This window comes from Colias philodice, chromosome 6 (assembly GCF_061535455.1).
Source record: "Colias philodice isolate Cphi_HAF_F1 chromosome 6, ilColPhil1 Martin Lab GWU primary, whole genome shotgun sequence".
In the NCBI taxonomy this organism is placed as follows: Eukaryota; Metazoa; Arthropoda; class Insecta; order Lepidoptera; family Pieridae; genus Colias; species Colias philodice.
In genome coordinates this window covers 10,068,030-10,093,703 of record NC_143091.1, presented here as the reverse complement: position 1 = coordinate 10,093,703, position 25,674 = coordinate 10,068,030, and the positions used below count along the sequence as shown (strand labels likewise).

The window sequence follows — 25,674 nt, the reverse complement described above, 5'->3', positions numbered from 1 at the left end:
CTCTACATAGGTAAGTTTTAAATAAATTGAAGCTATTAAAAGGAACTACACATTTTGGCCTTTCCTTTCGCATTTTTTAATAAACAGTATTATCCATGATAAAAAGTGTGCGGATAAGTATCTATTCAGAGCGTTAAAAGCTATATCAGAGACAAAAGATCAGCTTCTATATTCATACGGTATCACGTAGCGCCCCTTCACTGAGAGGTGCTTGTCCGAAAATTGCAGTTAGGTGTTCGTATGTTCACATAGTGAAAGCATTTTTTCACATACCTTTTATGTCACAATGATCTCGATAAAAAATAGAATAGCATTGCGAAAGTTCTTTTTTTCCTTGGGAGAAAATTATGTTTATAGATAGGGGATTACTCTGTATTGTTACAACTTGAAGCGCAATCAAAAGCCATTTTATTCAATTTGTACATTCGATCGAGCAGTTGTATCTAGTTATGGATTGACCATACATTTTGTCACAATATTATTGTGATAAGTAAGTATTCAGTCAAATACGTATAAAAATGAGTATTAATAAATCTGTAAGCTCTTACATAAAAGGAAAAATAAAACCCATTTAAATTGAATACACTTTATTGAAAAAACAATGTCAAAAATAATAAAGCTAAAGACAGATCAACAAAGTGGAATTTCTCAAAAAGCCTTCATATTCAACTACAAAGCTCACCAATTTATCAACGTCAAGAACAGCAAGTTATGAAAAATAACTATGTATATTATAATATAAACCATTTGACTCCCCCTTACTTCCTTCACGCCGCTTGAACGTTTTCAGGAACATAGAAATCCTTCTTTTCTGCGTCCGATAATATACTGAATTTCTGCAAAGAATAAATAAGATTTGAAAATTGTACCTATTTAAAAAAAATAGAAGATGATGACGTGTGTTCTGTGACTAAAGATTATTTTTGCACAATGCAAGGTACGTCTGGGAGATACCTATTAGGTTTATATATTTTATGTGTGTGGTGGTCTTAAGGATCAATGATTTGAAAAATTGGTTATCAAATCATTGATCCGCAGCCCGTCTTAATCCACTTCATATAGCTGCTGGATCACCATATTAGGAACCTATAACCTGTTTGCATTACCATAAGAATTACATCAACATCATTTACGCGGCGCATCTCCTCCCTCATGTCACAGCAAACACGAAGCAGTACAACAACTAAACCTAAAGCAACATGTTACGTCCCCGCACTCACTGTGCACGCGGTTGTTCACTGCCGCGGCCGCACCGCTAGACACACAATGACACAACACTCACGCGGCGCATCTTCTCCCGCTTCATGTCCGCGCTGAGCGCGAGCAGCACGCGGCGCGCGAGGTACAGCGCGGCGCGGCGCACGTCCCCGCACTCGCTGTGCACGCGGTTGTTCACTACCGCGTCCGATAGACTCTCTACCGCTTCACCCCACTCCACTGTGGACAGGTTTGTAAATGTGAACGCACACCTATCGGAGCCGAAAGAAGCCTGAAGTTGTAGTCACAGTAAACGCATAAATTAGGTAGTAACTACCTACTAACACATAACTGTATAATACGATACATTTTCCAATTCCTTAATCTTGACACTTTTACTTGAACAACGATGTATATTATAGGGGGCGATTAAAAAAACAAATTCAAATATAGTGACAGAATCGTCAAGGTCGTTGAACCGTGTTACAGCCTTAAAGTGACAGATCCCTGGTTTAAAGTTAGACTGTGTTTAAATTGTTGTGTGGTAAGACCATATAAATGTTTTAAATTTTATATTTAAGTACTTAAAACAGTACAGAATAGTAATTTTGACGTGACAACGTCTTATAATTCGATAGAGCCGGCTGCACGCACGAAAAAACATGACTCATGCGGCGTTACCTCGCTCTGAGGCGTTCCATGTGCAAGCGAGAGCGCGGAACGAGCGACAAAGAAGCACAATCGGACGTTGTCACGTTCAACTATCGTCAGTGAACCGACTTTACAGACAACCAATTTTTTTAATTTATTTCAGTTTACTAACTGGGCTGTCTCATATGCGGCAACGTGACCATTCCTATAGTAACATCCATTCCCTTGAGCACTTGCTGGCTCACCGATCGGGACAACAGCTTTGCGGCTACGTTTATCATCTATAAATTGAGCTTGTTAAAATTACGAATAAATAAGTTAATAAATTATGTTTAAATTTATAATAGTCCAAGAGCCCGCTTCAGCCAGGCGCACAGTATTTCATAAAACCAGAAAGTTTGTCTGCGCACGTCACCAACACAGGTAAGAACGATGAGCGACTATGTAGTTTGGGTAGTGGTTACTTTGACAGGTAACAGGTAACAAAGGTGTAAAAAAAACACCTCAAATACGTTAAAGCATAAAGCTTGGTTTAAATAAATAAATAAATAAATAAATCTTTATTTGCTCAAATGTGGTTCACAAGTTATTATTTTATGGAAAGTACAGCACATTCGCCAGTTATACTGGCATGCAAACATAATTTCACAGCTCCGCATAATCAGAAAAAAAACAAAAACAATTTTATTACATAAACATTAGCCTACATATTATAGTTAAGTTCAAATACTTATTTATTACACACAAACGAACGATTACACACACGAACAACAAAGAATAACATACATGTCAATATTTATGTTTACAATCCAAAAGGTCCCTTACATTATAAAAATTTTTGCTTAATAGCCACATATATAAAGTTTTGTCTTAAACTGTTTTGCGTCCAATTTCTTTAAATCGTCTGGAATATTATTATATATTTTAACACACATAGCATGACAGTTTTTTGAGTACAAAGATGTTCTAGGTTTATGGTCAAGTATCAATCTATTGGGATGCCGTAAATTCCCGTACATTTCTTGAGCCGTGGTAAATAATCTTTGATTATTTTTAAATTTCAAATATGTAAAGGCACGGCAAAGTTAATAATTTAAGTTTTATAAAAAGGGGTTTGGGCGTTTGCATGATTCGAAAGGCCCTACACCACATATAGCTCGGATGCATTTTTTTGTGATACAAAAGCTTTGTTTATATTTACTCCATTTCCCCATACTATAAGTCCATATCTTAAAATTGATACTATAGGTAAACCAGAATCTGATGGCAATTAGGGAAATCAAAATTTTGAGTGTGCAACAATAGGGAAAATGGACTGAACGATCTTGATACTGCTTATTTTTCATTTTGTCCTCAATATCATTAGTCACATTACATAAGTGGACAATTATACTGTACTTAATAATGAGATATCCACTTAATATTATGTAGGTACATACTTACATGTATAATTGTATACATATTACTTTTATATAGGTTATACATATTATTATTTACACATACCTATATTTGTATATTCATTATCATTATGCCATGTGAAAATATGGATGTAATGATAATACAGATCAAAACTAGATTGCTTATAATTTTCTATAAAATAAAATAAAAATAAAATAAAACTATGTTTATTTTCGTAAGTATTAACAGATACACACATTATAAAATTGACTTGGACAGCTGGACTTGACGAATAGCCGTATTGGAAACTCCTGTGAGTTTTTATAAAATTATATTGTAAACAACAAACAATATTATAGTTACCTACATATAATATTTTTAATTTAAAGTATCAAAACGGGTAAGTCCAATTTACCAATAAAATATTCAAAATTGAAAATTGTGATGTGTTTGACCCTTCTTCATCGAAAGTTTTTCTATACACATTATAAACAATACCTCTTGCTTGTGATCGCAGCGGCTTTTACGACATTTTCGAAGATTTTTTAGACAAAATCCTAAAAATTATTCATCAATTGTAAAGAAGACAAATAATTTGACAACCAATTGATAGTTGTCAAATAAAGTTGCCACATGAAAATCTTTTATTTCTTAAATATAAATATGCCATCAGATTCTGGTAGACCTATACGTATGCGGTATGCGTGGTATGCCGATATTGCTGTCTTTATGTCAGTTATTTTACGAAGACGTCTGAGTACATATATATACTTATTTATTCTATTCATAGAAATCTAAATAACAAGACACTAGAAGTCGTAAGCGTGCGTGACCTTGTCGCCACTCAGGTGATTTACACAACACCAGTGTGTTTGTCACTGTTCAGTTGCCTCTGGAGACGTATGAGTGTAAACATGGTGTGTTTCAGCATTTCCCATTGCGGAAATTCTTCCACAAGTTGTAATTATACTAATAAAGGAATAATATTTCATCGGAAAATATTTTTTTTTAGAAATAATGCCGTTTTTCCTTAAAATTATAGAATATTTACAAGTATTACGATTGTCACCATAGTAATCGAAATAACAATGAATGACATTCTTATTATCACGTTTTTTCGTATTGGAGCAAAAAGAAACAAAACGTCTCATATACTTAGGGATGTTATTCTAAAATAAACCGTAAATTAGTGCGTTAGGATACATATTAAAAAGCTTAATTTAATATTTAAGTTAGTTTTCACTAAAACCAAGCTGTCCAATAAAAGGCATAGTTTACTTGTGTGTACTGTTTAGCTATCGGTTTAAATGTGTTGATTTTGGCGACAGCGGTTTTCATACGAATTATGACAATAAAGCACTTCTATGTGTCTTGTTATTTAGATTTCTATGATTCTATTACATGCTTTTTCAATATGTGATGTCCAATTTAAATTCATGTCTATTGTTATGCCTAAAAATTGTGTTTCATGAGTTTTATTTATTATTATATTGTTATGTTCTAGTTTTAAGTCAGATCTAGGTTTATTTAAGAATTGAATAAAATTTGTTTTATTTAGGTTAAATTTGAGATTGTTCAAGGTCAGCCAATTAATTAAATAATCAATATTATAATTTACTAGCGACCCGCCCCGGCTTCGCACGGGTGCAATGCTGATACTAAATACACTACAGAAAAATTGTGAACGTTGTAAAGGTATAAAAATATAGCGGCCCGCTCCGGCCTCCGGCATCGCACGGGTATAAAATACATAGCCGGGCGGCCGCAAACGCTACGTCCTGCAATTTGTAAATCTGTAATATCTTCGAAAATATTCACTTAAATCATACGGTGTAAAGGGCCATATAGATCTATATTAAATGAACAATGTATCCATGGTATTTAATTGGTTAAGGATTAATGCTGTATTGGTTAAAATCGCTTCGAAAATTAGCCATTATTTGTCGTAAAAAGTAAATGACAAAAAAAAGTTATTGTGGGTTATCCATAAGAGATAGACATATACCATCGCGGACTTTTCTGTAGACCTTTTCAATGTGTATAATACTTAGTACATTATTTTGATAAAACTCGTAGGGTTCAGCCTGCGTTTGCAATGTAAGCGGAATAAATGTAATTTTTTACATCACATTAGAAACCTCAAAAATAACAGTACTTCTCCACTACTTAATGGATGTTATTATACATATAAACCTTCCTCTTGAATCACTCTATCTATTAAAAAAAACCGCATCAAAATCCGTTGCGTAGTTTCAAAGATTTAAGCGTACAAAGGGACATAGGGACAGGGAAAGCGACTTTGTTTTATACTATGTAGTGATGTCACGTTGGTAATTTATATGGTCAAAATTTTTAATGTCAGTTTTAAAGATTATGGATATATCGTCAGCAAATAAGATTATCTTGTAGTCCGAAACATCGATTAAGTCATTTATATAAACAATAAATAGAATTGGCCCTAGTACAGAACCTTGCGGTACTCCATATTCGTTGCAAATGAGATTAGATTTGCCTCGCGCTCGCACTTACCACAGACTTTCAAGGCCTCTGGCAATATGTAAAAACCGTGAAAACTGTCCGGCTACTGGGGTAAATTCTTTTGATAGTCCCCCAAGTACCTAACATATCTAAAATTCAGCTTTTATACTATATTGTAAGTTTAAGTACAATTATTTTTTTGAGTTTTGGGGTGTCCGGCAGGGGGTTAAAACCATATTAAGTGTCCGGCAATGGATGACATCATTTTAAATATTATTCTAAAGAAAATATCAAAAAACCAAGCTTTATGCTTTAACGTATTTGAGGTGCTTTTTTTTACACCTTTGTTACCTGTTACCTGTCAAAGTAACCACTACCCAAACTACATAGTCGCTCATCGTTCTAACCTGTGTTGGTGACGTGCGCAGACAAACTTTCTGGTTTTATGAAATACTGTGCGCCTGGCTGAAGCGGGCTCTTGCTCTATAATGATTCAACACAAAATTATACATTTTATTGATGTTTCAACACATTTCCAAATTGTTATATAGAAGAATATTTCAAATATACAACAATATATAAAATATACGCAGCCTTACACAGCACTCATTCGTGGACACTCCGATTAACAAGTAGGGATTGAATTTATTAGAGAGTAACAAAACTAACTCGGTTTTAAAACAGTATTAATGTCCAAAGCAGATTCAACAATTTTACATACCTATGTAATTTGGAGGGATTAATTGTGAGGGTTTAATGAAGGTAACATACGAGCTGTAATTTCAATGTGAATCAAAGAAATGCTAATAACATATTTGCTCATACTTTTAGATGAAATTATGCTTATTATACCTCTAATAACTTCTTCCTTTCAGGTAAATAAGTGCCAACAGCGACTGGATCTGGGAGATCTTCCACTCGGTCTGAGAAAGTCACTTCTGCGAGTTTTGTCTTTGATGGCTGATACCAAATAATTTTGAGATTAAAAGCTTTAGTTTCTCATTATATTTTGTAACTTTTTAATAAATTGAAATTAGAAATTAGGCGGATCAACACAGAGCGAGAAGCCTCTGTGGGACTGTGGAACAGCCTAGCCATTGTTGTAGAAAATTTTTATCGTATCATTTTTTAAAACGTGTCCTAATTTGAAACTTATGTCAAAGGTAACCAAACAAACAATACTATATTTGTTTGATAATCATTTTCCTACTAGATAAATTCGAAATCCTTCAAAAGCTACTACATACCACAGGCGTAGGCGGTCGGTCCTTGACGCTCTTCATATCAACATCAGTGAATGTGTCTGCAGGTTTGCTCGTGACGTCACCAAACACTATTCCATGCGCGGCTGCAAACTGGCGAGCAAACTCCGTGGCTATTTGCACCGTCCAGCGAGATGCTTTTGGACGCCTGTTAATAGTAGTAAAAATCTTTTATATTTTCAAAATATTTGTACTGTCTATAACTTCATCCTTTTAGACGCCTGTTGATAATAAATAGTATAGATTGTCTAATCTAAAAATGAACGCCCCTCCACTGTGTTTACGCTCACATTCAAAGTACGTGTATAGACGCAATACACACAAATTGGTCTGCCTCATTGGTCGTTCAGTCCTCCAGTCCCGTCCATGCCCGAACGACAGGACCAGTTGGCCAACTAGTGCATAAATGACGCGATGCACGACAGAACGGACGTGTCATTCCGTACATAGCGCGCTCTCCCCGCCATACAATGCTAGGCACCTGAACTGATCGCCCGATTAGTTGACAAATCAGTGCGCGAGTGTCAAAGTTTGCCGTAGAATTGACGCGCGCACACATATAAAGTGGTTCAATAATTATTTGTCATCACACATTGAAACAATTAAGTTTAGTGGAGGGGCGTTCATTTTTAGATTAGACAATCTCTACCAATATTTCTTCGATTGCATAATATGAGTACAAAGTTATATTACCTATGTATAAGTTTTAGATAAAAAAATTGATAGCATGTTTAATGTTTACCCTATATTGGGAATATCTGTATCCAATATGAGTGTTAGTTAGAAAGAACTTATCGAGCAACGTGTAGATAACAAGAACGATAAAATAACTAAGTACTTATGTTCTAAAGTTGGAAAAGATTTGATTAGACTTGACTAACTGAAGCCGTAAAGATTCAAGACGGTCTAAATATTAATATGAAGAAAAGACGGTATTTGGTAAAATTAGGTTTCATGAAGTAATGAGAATGTATTTTAGGAAATTTATTTTAGTATATTTTCGTACAACTATTCTGTATAACTACTAACTTCTTCTTAGGTGGGGGTCGGAAGTTCTGGAAGAATACCACCGTGGCTCGTGACTTGACCATCCTTTCGATATCTCGAAGGAGCAAGTTGACTCTTCGGCGAGCAAACTCCATTACCGCTCCTTCTAGCATCTAATACATGACAATAAAATATCAGACATGTAACATATACATTATACGTATCTTTTTATAACATTTGTTGCAAACAACTCAATTATATAAATATTGTGTTCAGTTTATATTTGGTTAGTTCTGATTAAATCTTAATAAATCCTCGAGTTCAGAATATTAGAAAATACTACCATGATCATGTGAGCGTAAGTTTAGGACCTCAAAATCGGTATCTGTATACATACTTAGCAGAGCATTATCTAGAATGGCATGGAAACGTTGGATGAAGATGGGAACAGAGGATAAACGCACCAATATAACAGTAATTTTGTTAAATAATTTATTACCTCCTCCAATATCCTGATAGGTGCACTCGGTAATATAGTAACAATGTCCATCTTAGCGCGCGCCTGTCCCAGTGTCATGAGCGCATCTCCCTCAGTGGACACAGCCGCCGCCATTGCTTCTTCAGCTAGCGATTGCGCTAGTTCTGGGCTCATGCCTTTGGCGCCGCGTTTCGACTGTTTATTGAGTAAGTTTATAACATTTTTTGGGAAATTTATTGAGGACACTTTTTAAAATCTTAAGTAGAAATAACTTTACCTTTTTAGTTCTGTTACCGATACAGATACTTCAATACTGAACTAGGGAACTACTTTTTCATTGATCCTTAGCTTTCCCGAGTTACAAAGGCTAAAGCTTATTTAAAACCCCTATAGTTTAATATATATATCTGCCTACACCAATTACGAACACTAAACTGCAAAATGTATACCCAAACCCAATAACATAATCAATATCCATCAATTAGAATCATAAATTCGTTCCCATTAAACCGAGTATATTCAGTAAAATGGAACAACAAAAACCTTTTCAAACTCGATTCCCATTTTCCTCACGAGCTGCGACGCTTTCGCCGTGCCGCCGTGCATTAGCTTCCAATTAGCAAGTCTTATCCGCTGCAGCTCTAAGTCCGTATTGTACGCGTATACCTCCGCTTTCCTGTGAGTCGTGAAAAAATAGAAAAACTGCCAAAGTATTTTTATTGGTTATAATTTAAGATACCTTTCAAATTCAAATACTAAATATATCTCTAACAAATGAAGGATACCAAGCTAGTTGTACTGTTAAGTATTGCTATGTAAATTTGAAAAATAATTTCTGATTACAATAGTCACATAAAATTCATCGTGAGTGTGAGTAGGTACACTAACTTTGCTCTCCTCGTAGCGCCAGCATTCATATCCTCCGTATATAATTTCAGAAGAATCGCTTCTTCTTGTATCTTTTGATTCTGAGCTTCGACGCGCGCTTTCCATTTATTATTTGCCTGAAATATTTTGTGCGAATCAATATGACCTTTGGCGGTTGGCTAAAATATACGTAATTGTTGCATGCCGTGATACAGCATAATAAAAGCTAAAATTTCAGTCAGATTCCTAGAAATCCTATAATGTTTAGGTATATTTGTAATTATTATTAGGTAATGAGACACGACCGCAATCCATAACAAATAATTTGATAGAGTTCAAGTAAACACACGTGATAAGAAAACGTAAAAATAAACAAAGTAAGCCCATATAACTACATTTCGTCCAAATCGATCCAATTGATACAAACAACTAGGGCATCTAACTTTGTACAGTTACAAACCTTAATTTTTATAATATTTAAGTATCCCATCAAAATTTTAATAATAATAATTATTAATTATTAATTCTCATATTCAGAAAAATATAACAAAGATTGAACATACGAAAGTGTATCTAGAACGACGTAACAAATTCTTCCTCTTATTGGTGTAAGAAAAAACCTATAATAAATTTCGAATAAAACGCATTCTAACCTCGTCCTCCAACCTCTTCTGTTTTGCATCTCTCTCTTGCTTCAGCCTATTCAATCGCTTCTTCTCGTTCGCTCTCCACTGCCTGACCATGGTTATCTTACGTCGTAGCTCCATTTCGGCAGCCGCTTGCACCCTCTGTTTGATTCTGTTCTGTTTCTCGTGCGCTCGCGCAGCGCGCTCTTTACGCTGTTTCTCGTTGTATTCGGCCAAGTATTTCATTCGCGCTTGTATCTTCTTTTCTTGTTCTTTTGCCCTTGAAAATTATTGTGAATTAGAGTTTTTAATAGACACGTTAAGAATTATTTTTATTTGTAGTGTGTGCTTAGCATAAAAAAATGTATTTCATTATTTCAAGAGGAATCAAAGTGACTGGTAATAATAATTAGTTCACTACAATAATTAGTTCACATCATAGATGCAATGTGATGAAAAGCTGTGGTTGGTTAATAGAGCTAATGGATATGGTTTCTAAAATTAAAGTTCTAAAACGATCAATCACTAAAATATCATAATATATCGAATGATAGAGTAGATATCAATATAAATATCTTTAACATATAAACACTACACAAGTTTTATCTAAAAATAGCTCCTGCTACGCAGTATACTAACATTGCAGTCAGTTCTTGTTTACTTATATTTTCTTAGGAACATAGAAGCTTGTTTAAAACGTAATTATTTGTAGGAAAAAGGCAGCCGTTTTAACTTAAAGTTACGTACTTGGAATATGTTATAATTTACTTTCTTAGATTTTCTTTATTTCATTTCTCTTTCTACATTACAATTTCAGGGAAAGTCTTAGATTATTATGAGTATTAATATACTTATTGTACGCGCAACTTTTGCATGTTAATACATGCATATAAAGGAAACGGCAAACTACCTGGTGCCCTACTTCGACAAAATATCACGTTTATTATTATAGAAGGTTAAGTTGAAATATTCTGAAGTGTGGAGACTGAATTTGTAGTTTCGACTTTCCTTGGCTCTAGACGCATATGCACTCGGCTCGGTTCCTTTTAATTAAAACATGTCGGAAAGCCCTTTGATTCACGTTTCGAACGAGATGAAAGAACGAATCACATGACCTTTCGCTTTTTATCAGGAATTCAACTGACTCGCTGCTGTTTGTAACATACCCCATTTTAATATTGCGAATTCAGGATAGGAGTACGCTATTGGTTTTGTATTCAAATGAAGAGGACTTAGCGATCCAAACATGCTTAACATTTATTGATGTCTTACACTTACACACTTTTACTAGCTTCATCTATATCTTTGTATATAACCGACAAGTAATTTAAATAAATATGATAGGTACTATACCCGTTTTAAAATAAATTTTTACTACTTATTTCATGTTACAGATATAAGTACTTATCTTCAGCAAATACCCGCTTGATGTTATATTAATATCATTAGCTACGAAGAATTTCTCGTAGAGGACTACGACGAACTATTACAATACCTATGTTAAAGTTATAGTAGAGCCATTTTAATAGGCAACATTTGACAGTTCAACAAAATTCAACAACGTAACCTAGTAACGACAACATAGAATAACATGATATTTCGTTTTGTTAGAACTGCACATTTGCTTAACTTTTTTCAATTACGATTACATATTTATTATAATAATGACCGATATTTTAGGATTTGATTTTACTGATAAACCATTCTAAACATAATAAACAATTTCTGATTTAAAGAACTGACGTCGCTACAATTTTGTGTCAATAAACCTTTTTTCTTTTTAAATACCAGAGACGTTACTCTAAAAATCGAAATCAGACATCTAGAATCGAATGCATTGATTACTTGGGAATAAAAATTATCATAAATTATCTACATGTGTTTCAAGTTCGATTGACAAATGTTTCAAGTCCGTATCGATTAATTCACTTTAATCGATGTTTTTATGCAGGTTACCACCCTATGAAGATAAAATTGATAGACGTCAAATGTTGCCTATTAAATTGGCTCCACTATAATATTATCATAATTCAGTAAAGGTATTTCAATGAAACATTCATACGCATATGTTTGTTTCAGGGATGTCAAATAGAATGAAACATCTTTGAAGAATCTATTCGTATGACTGTTTTCGGCAACAGTGTATAAATAAAATCCTCAAAGAAAAATTCTCGTTATTTTTTTATTTCACATTGAAGTATTCTTCTGGATCTTTCAAGGATTATTTCTAAGTTTTTATCTAATGTTACTTAAAAGCATATTGTTTGGTTGTCTAATTAGTTATAATTCAATTTATTCTACCTTCCATTTCAGACTGAATACATAATAGTGGATGCAATCGTCGCATCCATAACAACGCATCCATACAACATGGTAAAAATATAGAAAATATTGAATGTTGAAATGTTCCATGCATCAGAGAGAGCACTCCAACGGCGCAGCTAAATGGGTTATGCAAATGTGCTTACTAAGTTTGCCGGCTCGATGGGATGTACTGAAGGGATGATTCTGAGGAAATGTGATTTGCTCTTAACGTTGTTACGGGACTTTGATTTGCGGTTGTAAATACACTTAGCGGGCTTTTACGTACATCGTGTAATGGTTTCAACGCAATTGGTTGAAGTGGGTTACCGTCAATCAGGTGGACGTATTGCTTTATATTTATGATATTTATGTGATAAACATGTTTCATGGTTTTTTGGGGATGATATCTGTAGTTACAAAATTGAACTATCATTTTCTGAGAGAGTCCTCTCTTTTGTTTTAATATTTGTATGCTTATATATGTCACGGCTAAAGGTAGGTGAGAACATAAACTTAAGATTAGCCGGCTAAACTTAGGTTTATTTTCGACGAGGTGTTAATGTTAGTTTGTTCTATCTTTAGCCGGCTAAACTTAAGTGTAACCGCAGGCCCGTGGCTAAAAATGTCGGGGTGGGTAGATTTGGTTAGCGCCGGGCCGGTGGAGGGCTTGAGGGGCCCGCACAGTGCCAGAAAACACTCGCCCTGTTCCTTACATGTATTATAGTAACCAAATCTACCCACCCCGACTCAGGGCAGAAATCTGGTGGCTAGGTTAGGTTAGGTTAGAACTCTTAAGACCCGCACGAGCCGAGCGAGCGCAGCGAGCGTGCTGCGGCAGCAGCCGGCGAAGTGCCAGAAAACACTCGCCCTGTTCCTTACGTATATATGTATTATAGTAACCAAATCTACCCACCCCGACATTTTTAGCCACGGGCCTGCGGTTACACTTAAGTTTAGCCGGCTAAAGATAGAACAAACTAACATTAACACCTCGTCGAAAATAAACCTAAGTTTAGCCGGCTAATCTTAAGTTTATGTTCTCACCTACCTTTAGCCGTAACATATACATTGGATACGTAATATTGTATGACATTATCGATTTACATTAAATATTTTCAAGTACCTACCCGGCTATTTTACCTACTTACTTTATTCAATATGAATTCTTGCGTAAGAAACATGATTTTTCAATTGTCATCTTATCTTCGGCAGACGCCAGATACCTACTGAACTGTGATAAAATATTAGACTATTTTCGCATATGATATTTTCATTGCTTCTACGGGTTTAACGATAATATTATTTTATAAGAATAATCTATACTATTGATGTTTCCCCAGTACCCACTAAAAGTACATCCTATCCTATCCTACTAATATTATAAATGCGAAAATGAAATGTGAAATGTGAGGATGGATGTATGTGTATTGTGTATGTGTATGTATATGTGTTGTTACTCTTTCATGCAAATACTACTGAATCGATTACAATTAAATTTAGCACACATATAGAGGGTAACTTGGATTAACACAAAGGATAGGTTTTATCCGGACAATCCCACGGGAACGAGACCTATGCGTGTTTTTCTTTGAAAACGCGGGCGAAGCCTATAAACTTAAAGCATGCGTCGTTTAACTAGCTACGTCGTAGCCCTATTTATTATACATATTATAAAAAGATAAAAATGTAAATATATTATGAAAAATCTATGATTCACAAAGGGAAATATGATATCGTCTTTACATTATATTAATAATAGCAGATATAAATATAATATTATGACTTTCATTAGTTCTGAACGACAATCGAGGGACGTCGCTCATTATCTTTGCAAATCCTCGCTAATGGCCCTATTCCCAAAAGGTGATTTTGAGAATGAGGGAGCCGATATTATCTACGTCAGAAATATATCAATATTTCAATAATCTTATGACAGCGTTAATAATTTAGAGGTCACAGAAAAAAAAAACATTTATAAGAAAGAAAATAAAATTAGTTTTTCATAATATTTAAAATTTTTGTTTGCATTTACTTCAGGACATACGTACGTTGTTTAAGGCAGCGAAATAAAGTTAACACACAGAATCATCATATTGCGAACATAAAATTTTGTAATAAAATGTAAGTAGACATATTTTGTGAATGTTTGTACCATTAAAAATAAGCTACACACAACAGCTGAGCCTTGATCGAATCTACGGCGAAGCAAGCTGAACTTTCTTTTAAAATCGAAGTATACGCGGACAGGAGTACTAAGATATGCATTGTAGGGTATAAATTAATGTCTGTAGCGTTGCCGGTAAGTAGTAAACATCTGTCAGCTGCGACGATCTGGCGACAAGCCAACAACCCGCTACAAAATAGTGGTGGCACTGTAAAAACTAGGCTTCCTTGAAAGCGCTTATATCGATACCTTTTTTATTCGAGACTCGCAAACGAAAAACGCTCGGACGTTCGGGTCTTATTTTTTCTGAAATAACAAATCCCACCAAAAACATTTTCATGTAAAATGTTGCCAAGACGAGCCCATATGACTCGCACTGTCAAAAAGTTATCAGATCTCATGTAGAGCCAAGCTTCTAACACTACACGCCCTAACTCTACAAGGCCTAACTTCACAAACTCTACACCTTAGTCAAAATATGTGGCTTGGCCATTTCGCTACATTCACATCGGCGTAAGGTGAAAAATTAATTCACTGTTCATTACTTTTGTGTTATACAATAGTTCTTGTAGTAACGAACGGCCAAGCCACATATTTTGACTAAGGTGTAGAGTTTGTGAAGTTAGGCCTTGTAGAGTTAGGGCGTGTAGTGTTAGAAGCTTGGCTCTACATGAGATCTGATAACTTTTTGACAGTGCGAGTCATATGGGCTCGTCTTGGCAACATTTTACATGAAAATGTTTTTGGTGGGATTTCATTTCTTTTTGTAAGTTGTTTGTAACAAAATCATTTTTTTATTTTTTTCTTCTTTTTTTGGGGTGTATTTCTTGCACATCAGAGACGCCTTTTTTTATAGCCCACTCTCTTGTCAAGGACAATTTTTTTTTATTTTTAGCTACTGTGTGGACGTAAGAGGCAGGAGACGTTCGCAACACTTCTATTCATTTATATTTATATGATCTGATCTGAAGTATATGTCTCAATATATGTCGATTAAATTTTTTTTTTTTTAACAAGGAGTAGGTACCTATACATCTTCTTCTTATATATAAAAATGAATCGCAAAATGTGTTGGTAAGCGCATAACTCGAGAACGGCTGAACCGATTTCGATAATTCTTTTTTTATTATATTCCTTGAAGTACGAGGATGGTTCTTATGTAGAGAAAACGTAAACATGTACCACGGGCAAAGCCGGGGCGGACCGCTAGTATATATATATATCTAGGGGAACCAAGTTTTAGATTAGACCTCTAGCGTCATCAAAATTTAACTTAAAATTACAGGTCTCATACAAACTCCCATCCCCTAGTTTAAGGGGTTGGGGGATGAAAGTTACAAGTTTTATAATTTTTTTGTTGTTTGTGTGCTAATACTAGCTTACATACAAAATTTCAGCTTTCTAGGACATTAGGAAATACCTTAAGAATTTTGATGATCATCAGTGAGTCAGTGACGAAATTAGCGTTTTTTAGATATAAATAAAAACTGAAGTATAAAAGCTAATGTAATTAAAACTTAATATGTTCAATAAGTCCGCTATTGACAATATATCCCGAAAATTTTGTTGATCTAGCATAATCCAAACCCAAGTTATGAGGGTTCAAAAAAACGTCGAAGCGCTTCGAGAAAAGGTAGGTAGTGCCCGTGCGCTTCGCTTTCGCTTGGCTCGTCTTGGCGGGGGCACTACCGTGCCCCCAGATTTAATTAAGGATAGTAACTAACTAACTATACTTATTTTTCTGAGTAGGTATTTTTGTTACCGTTTTGTTCATTCGAATTAAATCACATATTAGTTCTTGAATTATACAAGTTAATAGAGTAGGTAGGCAAATATTTAAGGAAATAATTGTCTCTAACAAAAGCAAGATAAATGTTAAACTTAAAATGCAAATGCAGATGCAGAAATGTTGTTAAATATTTAAAAGCAAAGAAAGCAAAGCATCTCTCTCTCTCTACATTTTATACAAATCGATAGAGCGCTATTTGCAACATTCGAAATAAATTTAGCGTATATTTATACCATAAAAAATATACTTACTTCAAACAATTCGAAAATATATTATTTTAGTGTGCGGTAAGTTACCATAAAATTACACATCGACACTTAAACTTTGAAATAAAGCTATGCTACAGATATTTTTTATCCTAATTATATTAATAAATAAAAAGAGCTTCCCACTTCTTATTTAACTATCTTATTAAAATATCAATCATCATAAAAATTTTTGCTTTGCTCTACGACAAATTCATATTCCATAGAACAGATTTATTAGATCGTTGAACGTGAAATAGATTTAAGTGCCATACGAATCACATTAGGCGCACACATGTCAACTTATCCAATCGTAGTTAGCGCAAACTTTGTGTTATGTAATCAATCTAATGGAATGTGTTTAGATCAGCTGCAGTAACATCTGGCTGAATAAATCTATGGCTAGATTGTTTTGAATATATTATCCGTATTAAAGTCTATTTTCTGTAAACTATGCTTAACATTCTACAAATGCGTCTCGTTTATTTTCTTTCATAGAAAAATAAGATAAATAGCTTTCAGTACATTGTACATGACAAATATTAAGTACATTTGAATTACCCTAGCTTCACTCTATTACTGTATACATTATCTAATAATAGTCTTATAGTTACATTGTCTAATATATAAATATTAAGTAGGTATTAGACAATGTAACTAGGTAGTATAGGTAATAATTGTCTTGCGAATTTTGTATAGTAACAGCAAATAGTGAACGACATTAACGTTACGTATCGCATCAATATTGATAAAATGGGCTCTCTACACAGCAAATTTAAACTCAAATGGGCAAGCAATATATTCAATTATATGCCGGACCAGTCGACCGCTAAAACTAATATTGCGTTAAACGAAATGAAAACAAAGTGTTGCTATTAATCACCCTCTATCTCCTCACGTAGAGGGTAAGCCTGTTAGTCTAGTTTCGCCACAACTTTGCTTTGCGAACGCTTTAATTTATTATAATTTCCATTAGTATTTATGATAGAAACATTCAACAACAACAAACACAAAATAAAGTTTGCAAAACAATTCTTTTTAACAATAATACAGGGACTTTATCGCGTAGGTACTTATGGGGACATCATTAATCGTATAAGTATATTCCGCTCTCTTTATGTATTTCTGAAGCTTTTCCTAATGAACCGTACCTATGTTTTATGCAAAAACTTCAATATAATGTTTTTCATATATTAATGTGCGTATACCTTATAATAGGACAAACTTTACATGTGTGTATATGTTTTAGAATTAATGGCAAAGTTATCATGTCAAAGAAGGTAGGTAATTATTACTTTGAGTTCTTTTATGATTTGTTTTAGTTTGCGTACCTATCTGTCAATATCAAATTTCAATCCCGTAATAGATTTGAACTTTGATATTTGAAACATTATTTGTGAAAAAGATAGGATTATTTTTTGTTTTAAAAGTTTCGCAGTATCTAAAATAGTTTTAAAAGTATGAATGAAAGAATAAATGAAAAAGTATGTACTGCGAACCCAGGTTTAATTGTAGACGTTATGGTGCCTCCAACTGAAATAAATAATAAAAATTCTAGAATTCAACTGCTCTAATCGGTGAAGGGAGATGTCAGACATGTCGAACAACAAATACACCAATGACACCAACCACCATACAAATGGCCGGGATGGGCAATCATGAGCCAACCTTTATCAGAAGCACATTGGAATCAAAATGTCTTAATTAGGACGGTGATGATGATGATAGCAACTCACAGTCGTCTTTTCTCCGCCCATTCATCAGCATGTTCCTGGGCCACTCGCTCCAAGTGTTCTCTCGCCCGCTCCGCTTTAGTGAACACTTGCAGTCGTCGAGCCACATCCACCTCCACTCTCTTTAGAGTCAGATCGTCACGAGCGCGTTCATCCTGAATTTATTGTATGAGCTTAACTTGATCCATTAGTGAAATGAATTTCATTAAAAGAGAATTGCGTGCTGAATATGTAATACAAATTGTTGCTTGGAAAGTAATTCATTAATCCGAATTCTACAATCGGAATTCCAATAAAATTAACATTTAATGGATTTTCTGGATTCTAAATAAAGTTGCATAAGTAATCTGTAATCTATACTAATATTATAAAGGTGAAGAGTTTCATTTTTGTTTGTTTGAAGGCGCTAATCTCAGGAACTACTGGTCCGATTTGAAAAATTGTTTCGGTGTTAGATACCCCATTTATCGACGAAGGCTATATAGGCTATAATATCACTAGATACGCTAAGACCAATTACAGGAGTGGAGCCACGCGGGTGAAACCCCGAAGCGCAGCTAGTCTCTTTTAGATGACAACAATATGATGTCTTAAGTTTTCACTTACAAGTTTCTTCATTTCCATATGAATCCTGTCCATGAATTGGTTGTACAGATACTTCCTGTATTGGTTGAAGTCCTTCAGTGAGCAGACCGCTCTGCCATCCTTCGTGCAATAGCCCAGCTGCTTCATTCTGTTCCTTGCTGGCTTCTGTGCGAAGTGATGGGCCAAGTGCGGGTCGTGTACAGGCACGTAGTCGTATGACACGTTGTTGCAGTAAGGATCTGTGAGGTCGAATGAAGGGCGGGGACCGTCTTTGCCGAGACCTAGACGCCGCACCTGGACATAATTAAAGTTATGTATTTAGCGTTGATGGTTTATTATTTTTTAACAGGTGAGTTGCTTACGCAGCATTTGGGATTTGGGGTATTCAATTTTGATCAGGGATTTGGAAAGGAACACCCACAACAAAGGATTAAGTAATTTTAATAAATGAAATTAAATCTGGGTCTGTAACTGTTTTGTCCCAAAAAACAAGCAGGGTCAATCGGTGAACACCAATTTCCATGGGTTATCGTGCGACATAGTCAAATTTACGCTATTGAGCCCACTGGTGAAAAGTAACTTTAATAGTTAATATTATATTATTTTCTTACAAATGATTGCCCATTAATTATCTACTGCAGCGAATATCCATAAACGATACTTATTTTTAACATTTAGGTAAATATGCAGTAAGATTCTTTCTGTGACCCAATTCAACTAAGTAATTAAGTGAGCATGTAGTAATCCAAGAAAATAATAATTATTCTTTTAATCGAATAACAAATAAAACAATCGTATGAAATAATCTATGATGGACTTCATGGAAATATCTGACGACCAGTTGGAGAATGGTGTTGCAACTCTACATTTTTGTATCTTTTTATAGACCAATATAGGTAGATATTGTTTTTATATTCTGAGAGACTTGCATAATGTTATGTGATCGTTGTGTTTATTAATGTTAAAATATTAGAAGTTTAAAAATGATGAAGAACTTTGGCTATACAAAAATGGTTTTAAATATTTTCTATTTAAAAAGCTTAGGAAAATAAAGAATTGTCGTTTACCAGCAATCTAATACAAATGGGATTAGAATTTCTAAGTGTCTCTTAGAAAATAAAAAATATAATTCATGTTATTGAAGAGAAATTATAGTAGATTACTGTGAACGTGCCTGAAATCTTTTATAAATAAGACTTCATTTCAATCACGATTAGAGTGTTGGAAAGTTTTCTTTGAAAATGAAACTTCAGTAAATGTCTATTATATATCAGCACTGTTGGGTTTCTTACAAGAAGTTTTGATTCCAATATGAAAGAAATAACAAGCAGCTTATATATTATAAGCGGCTCTATTGAAATGGTTTGTTTAGATATACTTAAATATTAAGCCTTTTGTAGTTTACTGTCTTTGAATATAATATGTGTTCATTATGTTTAAAGGACATATTCATAAAAAAAACCATTTCGCAAATGAAGTTTGTATATTTTGATAATAATAATTTGTAGTATGAAAGAGTTATTTTAGCAAACATTGATGATTTGATTGATCTGATTATAAATATTTTTCTCACAACAATTTTGTTGTTATATTTCAATACAAATCAATTAAAACGTTTTTCAGACCTACCATGGATACTTGATCCTTATTCAAAAACTTCAATTAGTAGATACAAGACCATCCATCAGAATATTAATGGAAGTCAAAGAAAAACGACGTCCGATTTTGCAAAAGACAAATTTCCTGTGCATTAGCAAATGACATTTAAAGTAAAACTGTTTTATGTAAATTTTACATATTTTCACGGGACAGAAAATAAATAAGTATCACTTTACCTGTTTTTTAATCTATACTATTTATAATACATATAAATAACGTTAAAGTCTTTGGTTCTAACTAACAATACGCAGTGTACGTGCACCAAAACTTAGCGAAAGAAAAAGTATTGTGCGTGGCAGAAATAATTGATAGATAAGTTTGAGAGCTTATGCCGATAGATTCTATTATTGTGTAAATGTTCATTTCAACTGAATCGTAATAATAACATAGAAGTTTAATTTATGCTATTAATGACAATAGGTACTTAAGAATCTATAAGTACTTATAATATTATAAAGCTATTTTGTTTGTTTGAACGCGCTAATCAACTGGTCCGATTTGAAAATTCTTTCAAATTCAAATTCAAATTCAAATTATATTTATTTGCAAGAATGTAGTTACAAATTATAGATGTTTTTAATTACAATATTATGTGGCTAATACATTCTACCCATTGATTGGGTGTGCAAATATTGAAAAAGAAAGTTGATTAGTCTAATTATTTAAATGTACACACAATTCAATTTTCACAATTACGCGAACGCACTACGATTAACACGATTATATCACACACTTATCACACACAATTCAGTTTACACTACTTAAAAGTCATAAATTCTTCAATGTCATAAATTTCGGTGTTGGATAGCCCATTTATCGAAGATCCCATTTACAGAAGCGGAGCCACGTGGATGAAACCGCGGAGCGCAGCTAGTTATTAGTATTAAAGGAATCCCCAACCTACAAGAGCTTTAATCTTATTTACTCAAAACAACATACCTATGTAATATTAGTATTCACCTATATAAACACAAATATTTAAGCCATAAGCTTTATTCAAATCAGGTTCAATCCTAATTATCAAATCGGGAGATTACTTCTCTATCTCCAATGACAATTAGAGCCAAACATTTCGCGTGAGAAACACTTATAGTACCATACATTGAATACTCTCGATTATTCGTATAGATCTTTAAGGTGATGAATTAATTTTTCTAACATTTACGGCCCTTTTCAAACCTTCGTAATTTTTATATTATTAAAGTTGTCGTGATGAAAATTCTTGACAAGAAAGTTCAATAGTAACACAATACGTCTACCGTTTTAGAAACATGATTCCATGATATTTTCTCGATAGAAAAAAAATACAAAGTTATCATTGTTATTTTTTTTTAATCTCTGGCATCTTCAAAATAACAAACGTAAAGTTACGACTTTTTGGATATTAACTATAAAATATACAACCTATACGTCTACCGTGTTAGAATTTTGAAATATGCGATGGTTTTGAAATAAACAAGAAATACTTGAAATTAGCGCGCGACCAGCCAATATAGCGAGAGCCGCCCTGTACCTTCCTACCCCGATCGCTGCACGAGTCATTCCCGCTACGGCCGTCACACGGGGAACTTGTGTCGCTCGCGCAATCGTAAAAAAGGGTGACAACACGATGAGACAAATGGGGACAATAAAGAAAATAAGAAGAAGAAACATAAAGGTTGGAGGAAAAAGAATGCTTACAATTGGAACAAATTAATGAAGTAAGTTGGTTTTATTTTAAATTTGATGATAATTGTATTATAGACGATGTTTGATATGTACCCCTGTTTTAGTACATAACGAATGTGTAAGATTTTTTCATTTATAGCATAAATAATCTGTTCAGAAATCCGGAATCCAGAAGGAAAATAAACCCACTGTTTGTTCACAATGTGAATCCACTCCTTCGTAAGTACCTTTATTCAGTCAAAAATGTATGTTATCGAAGCTCTACTGGTTTTATCGCATGATTCCATTTTTAGCAAAAAGCAACAAAGTGCAAAGAAATAAAAAATCATGGTGAACTTAGTGGAAGTATGGCGGACATAATATGGAACAGGAGCTCATTGGAGTAGTATTATATTTAAAAAAAATACGAAATTATTTCAAGAATTACATTTCTTAGAAGGTGGTAGATAAGTATGTTGTATAAAGAATTTGATGTTGATATTTATTTCATTTATACTTACTACACCTGTGCGGGAAATTGCTTAGTAATAAAACAGGTTTATATTCATATTTACATAGTAATGTGAGTTTTCATTTCGAAAAATTTTGTGTAAGTATGTATATTAAATTGAGTTCCTGGGTGATCTGGAAACACAATTGGGCCCGGAAGATGGCGCTGCAGTCACTCCTCCTAATGACATGAACCGATTTGGATGAATATTTGTGTGCACATTTCATTTTTGTGGGATGATTGGTTGATTCGCTTTCACATTAGCTAATATTATGTATTTTTGTTGTTAGAAAGTAAGCTTAATTTAATGTTTATAATACATTATTATTGGTATAAATAAGCCAGTGTTCGTCTCACATTGCTGTACCTGCCTACCTACCCTACCAGGGCCTAACTTTGTTCTGGCTATTTTATTATTTTGATTATTTGTAATGAATAATTACAGTTATAATAGAGTGCAAAAAATAAATACATGCGTCAATATATTTTGTGTTTTTTTTAAACAATTTTTTTATTTAAAAAAATATCATTCCGACCGCGGCTTTGCCCGCGTGGAATTAGATTATATCGTGAATCCTGTCTTATCCCACAGAAGTGTTCAGTTCGGATAAAAAGTATCCTATGTGTAAATCCAGGCAATTAGCTATATTTTATCAAAATTGGTAATGTAGTCTTGACGTGATTAAGTAACAACTAACAAAAAAATATACAAATTAACATCCAAAGTTTCGCATCAGTTTTACTGTATTAGTGATATCTTCCACTCTTGACTTTGACTGAGAAGAATTAGGGTTTATAACTTCTTTCAGAAATATTACCTTTCATTTCTGGGCATGATGTAATATCTACGTCAGCATCAAATTCTATCTAAATCCATTCAGTAGTCCGCGTTATTGAGTACCATTTCATTTTTTCAGAGTAACAATATTTTTTGTTATTTTAAAGATTATTTATAACCTGTATTATTTTGTAATAAAGTAAACATTACGAAATAATAATAATTATTAATAATGTCTAAGTAGTTGTTAAAAAGAAGATTATTTGTTTATAAGCAAGAAAATAAAACCAATAAATCAACAATTAAATATATGTATAAGAATATTATAACTGTATGACGACTCCATACATGTTTGTCCCGAGTCGGCCAGCGGCAGCGCGGCGAGTTTGTAAGAATGACTTCGCGCACACCCGCGTTCGCGATAGCGAGCTATTAGACTCCGCCCGCCAAGCAGTAGATTTTTTTTTGTGTATCGTCTTAAATATGAATATGTTACGCGAAAGCTTTCAGTATAACGACTTCCCATTTCACAGCGACGCAATGGAAGGGAAATTGCGGTGTCCTTGTCACCGTGACGAGAATAGATCAAAATATAAATCCGTCTAAGAGTGAGTTTTAATGAATCTTTGTAAGGCATTCTATACAAGACTTCTATGGGACATGCTTTAAAGTTTAACAGGATCCCTTGAATTCTAGAGGTTAATATACATATAGTTAAATGGATGCTGGTTTGGGAATAAAGGAGATAGTGAAAACGTATCGAGCTGTGTTTCATTTAATTATTTTATAATCTATTATTTTTTATGTTGATACTTAGGAAATAACTCTACTATTTGTCTGAATTCTTTAACTTTATCAAAGTAATATAATTGGTTTCAGTTCAATAGTGGATAATAAAGTACAATTACAGATACCTAACTAAAACATAATATTATGTATAAGACACATGAGTTATAATAAGTACGTAGCTCGTAGTATATAATACACTTTTACACTTAATTCATGTGATTTATATGCTTTAAGACATTTAAAAGGTTTTGCGCTCTTCGTATGGATTTAGATCTACTTTACATCTGTATACTTGTAAAGCCATGGCTTATATGAAAATATTGTGTGTATAAGTGAAGCAAGAAATTATGAACACATTTAAATTCTCTCAAGTCCCTGTATGCATATAATTAACATCGAAATTATGGTTGGCGTTTATTTATTTTATTTTATTATAATTTACATATTTTGATAATTTTGAAAGGTTACCTACGTAATACTTAGATAAATTTGTTATTTATTGATGGTATAGTTAATAGTAAATTTAAAATTTAGAGTATTTAAGTTCTTGATTTTCGAAATATAGAGTCCATAAACATTTAATTTCTAAATAAATATTACAATATGTTTTTGCTGTGTCTTACCATAGTATTACGTACTCATTTTATGAAAATACTTCGTACTCACATCTTCACCGATTTTCCCGCGTGAAAATATGATTTTTCCTTCCGGCATTTTTGGTACAGGCAACTTGCTCTCCAAGCCCAATCTGTACCATAATGGAAGCCCATTTTTCGGAACAGCCCTCACTGGTTTGGGTATGGAATCAATCACTTTTTTCAATTCCGTCGGCTTACGCAGAGTCATTAATGTTATATCAACATCTGATAGATCATCTAAACACAAATCAGACGACATTATTGTTTTTTTTTTGTTGTAAAGCGCTAAAAAAATACAAAACACCACCGACGTTTGCCGGGAAAATGCACTAAAAATTTGGCAGTCTGTGACATTCGTTTTTTGAATTATGTCAATCTGTGTTTTTTTTTTATTTCATGTAAGATTGTTAGCGGCCAGACTTTTATTTTGAATGTAGCAAAGGGGCTATTACCTAAATTACATGAGAATAGTTTTGTAAAACGGTGTTTTTCTAATTTACGTTTATTTTTAAGTTCTTTTATTCTTAAGGTTTTATAAGGCTTACAGGTACATGATTATATTTTAGCACGTAACAGTGTCACGAACGGACGGTCAACGATCTTTGCTAATTTATTTTCTTGGCTATGAATTCGGTAAAAGGATTTGTAGAGAATCCAAAGAATTTAGAGATTTCTTAAAAAATGGTTAATCAACAAAATTGCATCAAATATGGAAAACTATAAAAATGTTTGTATAAGTATTATATTTTTTAAATCAGTTCTTACCTATTTAATTATGAATAATTATTATTAATTAGTTATGAATTTTCGTTGATTTACTTAAATTAGCCAATTCACAAAATAAAAAGTTCTTTTGGAAAATTAAAATAGAATTAATTATATACAATA

At 33.5% G+C, this 25,674-nt stretch overlaps 1 protein-coding gene and 1 long non-coding RNA gene across 5 annotated transcripts; one reads left to right on the top strand and one right to left on the bottom strand.

The window, feature by feature from the left end:
• Positions 1-166: 166 nt before the first annotated feature.
• On the bottom strand, positions 167-25,045 carry LOC149488008 (uncharacterized). 4 transcript variants are annotated; one of them, XM_089696795.1, is made up of 13 exons: positions 24,815-25,045; positions 18,786-19,058; positions 18,183-18,334; positions 9,972-10,224; positions 9,340-9,455; positions 8,995-9,127; positions 8,473-8,646; positions 8,016-8,146; positions 6,972-7,134; positions 6,577-6,684; positions 2,021-2,129; positions 1,283-1,437; positions 167-836 (listed from the first exon to the last, which is right to left on the bottom strand). In XM_089696795.1, exons 1-13 carry the CDS (start codon positions 25,043-25,045, stop codon positions 768-770), a joined length of 2,067 nt encoding a protein of 688 aa, XP_089552921.1. In that variant the 3' UTR covers positions 167-767. The 4 variants fall into 4 exon arrangements, 1 of the variants encoding a protein (XP_089552921.1); XR_016315785.1 differs by lacking the exons at positions 2,021-2,129; positions 6,577-6,684; positions 6,972-7,134; ... (6 more) ...; positions 18,786-19,058; positions 24,815-25,045 and having other exon boundaries at positions 1,094-1,416; XR_016315786.1 differs by lacking the exons at positions 2,021-2,129; positions 6,577-6,684; positions 6,972-7,134; ... (6 more) ...; positions 18,786-19,058; positions 24,815-25,045 and having other exon boundaries at positions 1,107-1,416.
• LOC149488009 (uncharacterized) lies at positions 21,558-23,830 on the top strand. Its single transcript, XR_016315705.1, has 3 exons — positions 21,558-22,123; positions 22,249-22,310; positions 22,385-23,830. It is a non-coding gene; the product is annotated as an uncharacterized LOC149488009 (long non-coding RNA).
• Positions 25,046-25,674: the final 629 nt, after the last annotated feature.

Excerpts from the sequence above, each read along its gene's own strand:
- LOC149488008 (XM_089696795.1), bottom strand. The coding sequence starts at position 25,045 with ATGTCGTCTGATTTGTGTTTAGATGATCTATCAGATGTTGATATAACA. Across the intron at positions 2,130-6,576 it reads AAAGGAAGAAGTTATTAGAG|ATGATAAACGTAGCCGCAAA; the intron begins GTATAATAAGCA and ends CTCAATTTATAG. Across the intron at positions 1,438-2,020 it reads GCCGCATATGAGACAGCCCA|TGGAGTGGGGTGAAGCGGTA; the intron begins GTTAGTAAACTG and ends ACCTGTCCACAG.